Genomic DNA, 310 nt, shown 5'->3' with positions numbered 1-310 from the left:
GCCCGACCAAAACTCCCAAGGTGCTGCGCGCCGATGCCGACCAACCGCAGGGCCAGCTGGGGAGATGGAGGCGGGCTCACCGTGGAAGTCCGGCAATGGTATTGCGCGGAAGGAATGACGCGTGTGCCTGGTCTTCCAGTAGCGGGCGGCGGGAGGTACGTCGAGCGCATGCGTCCGTGGCAGCCTAGAAAAAGGGGCTGCTGGCGGGCCGAGCCGAAGACATGGAGCATGGTTACGGAGGTTCGTACGGCAGCGGGTGCAGTGTAGGGAGGGTAGGCGCTTTCCGGGGCAGCCGCCGCTCGGAGGGCCG

At 67.4% G+C, this 310-nt stretch overlaps 2 protein-coding genes across 2 annotated transcripts in view; both read left to right on the top strand.

The window, feature by feature from the left end:
- AKAP8L (A kinase (PRKA) anchor protein 8-like) overlaps positions 1–118 on the top strand; it is a gene marked incomplete at its 5' end in the record, with an annotated part of 26,895 nt that extends 26,777 nt beyond the window's left edge. Inside the window, one exon of the mRNA XM_014547774.1 lies at positions 51–118. Within this exon, the coding sequence (XP_014403260.1) occupies positions 51–118 (68 nt within the window). The remainder of the gene's footprint in view (positions 1–50) is intronic.
- AKAP8 (A kinase (PRKA) anchor protein 8) overlaps positions 47–310 on the top strand; it is an 18,498-nt gene continuing 18,234 nt past the window's right edge. Inside the window, exon 1 of the mRNA XM_005876308.2 lies at positions 47–240. Coding sequence (XP_005876370.1) covers positions 222–240 — 19 coding nt within the window. The 5' untranslated portion in view covers positions 47–221. The remainder of the gene's footprint in view (positions 241–310) is intronic.

This window comes from Myotis brandtii, unplaced genomic scaffold (assembly GCF_000412655.1).
Source record: "Myotis brandtii unplaced genomic scaffold, ASM41265v1 scaffold485, whole genome shotgun sequence".
Classification (NCBI taxonomy): domain Eukaryota; kingdom Metazoa; phylum Chordata; class Mammalia; order Chiroptera; family Vespertilionidae; genus Myotis; species Myotis brandtii.
The sequence above is the reverse complement of the archived record's forward strand: the minus strand, read 5'-3'. Positions and strand labels throughout refer to the sequence as shown.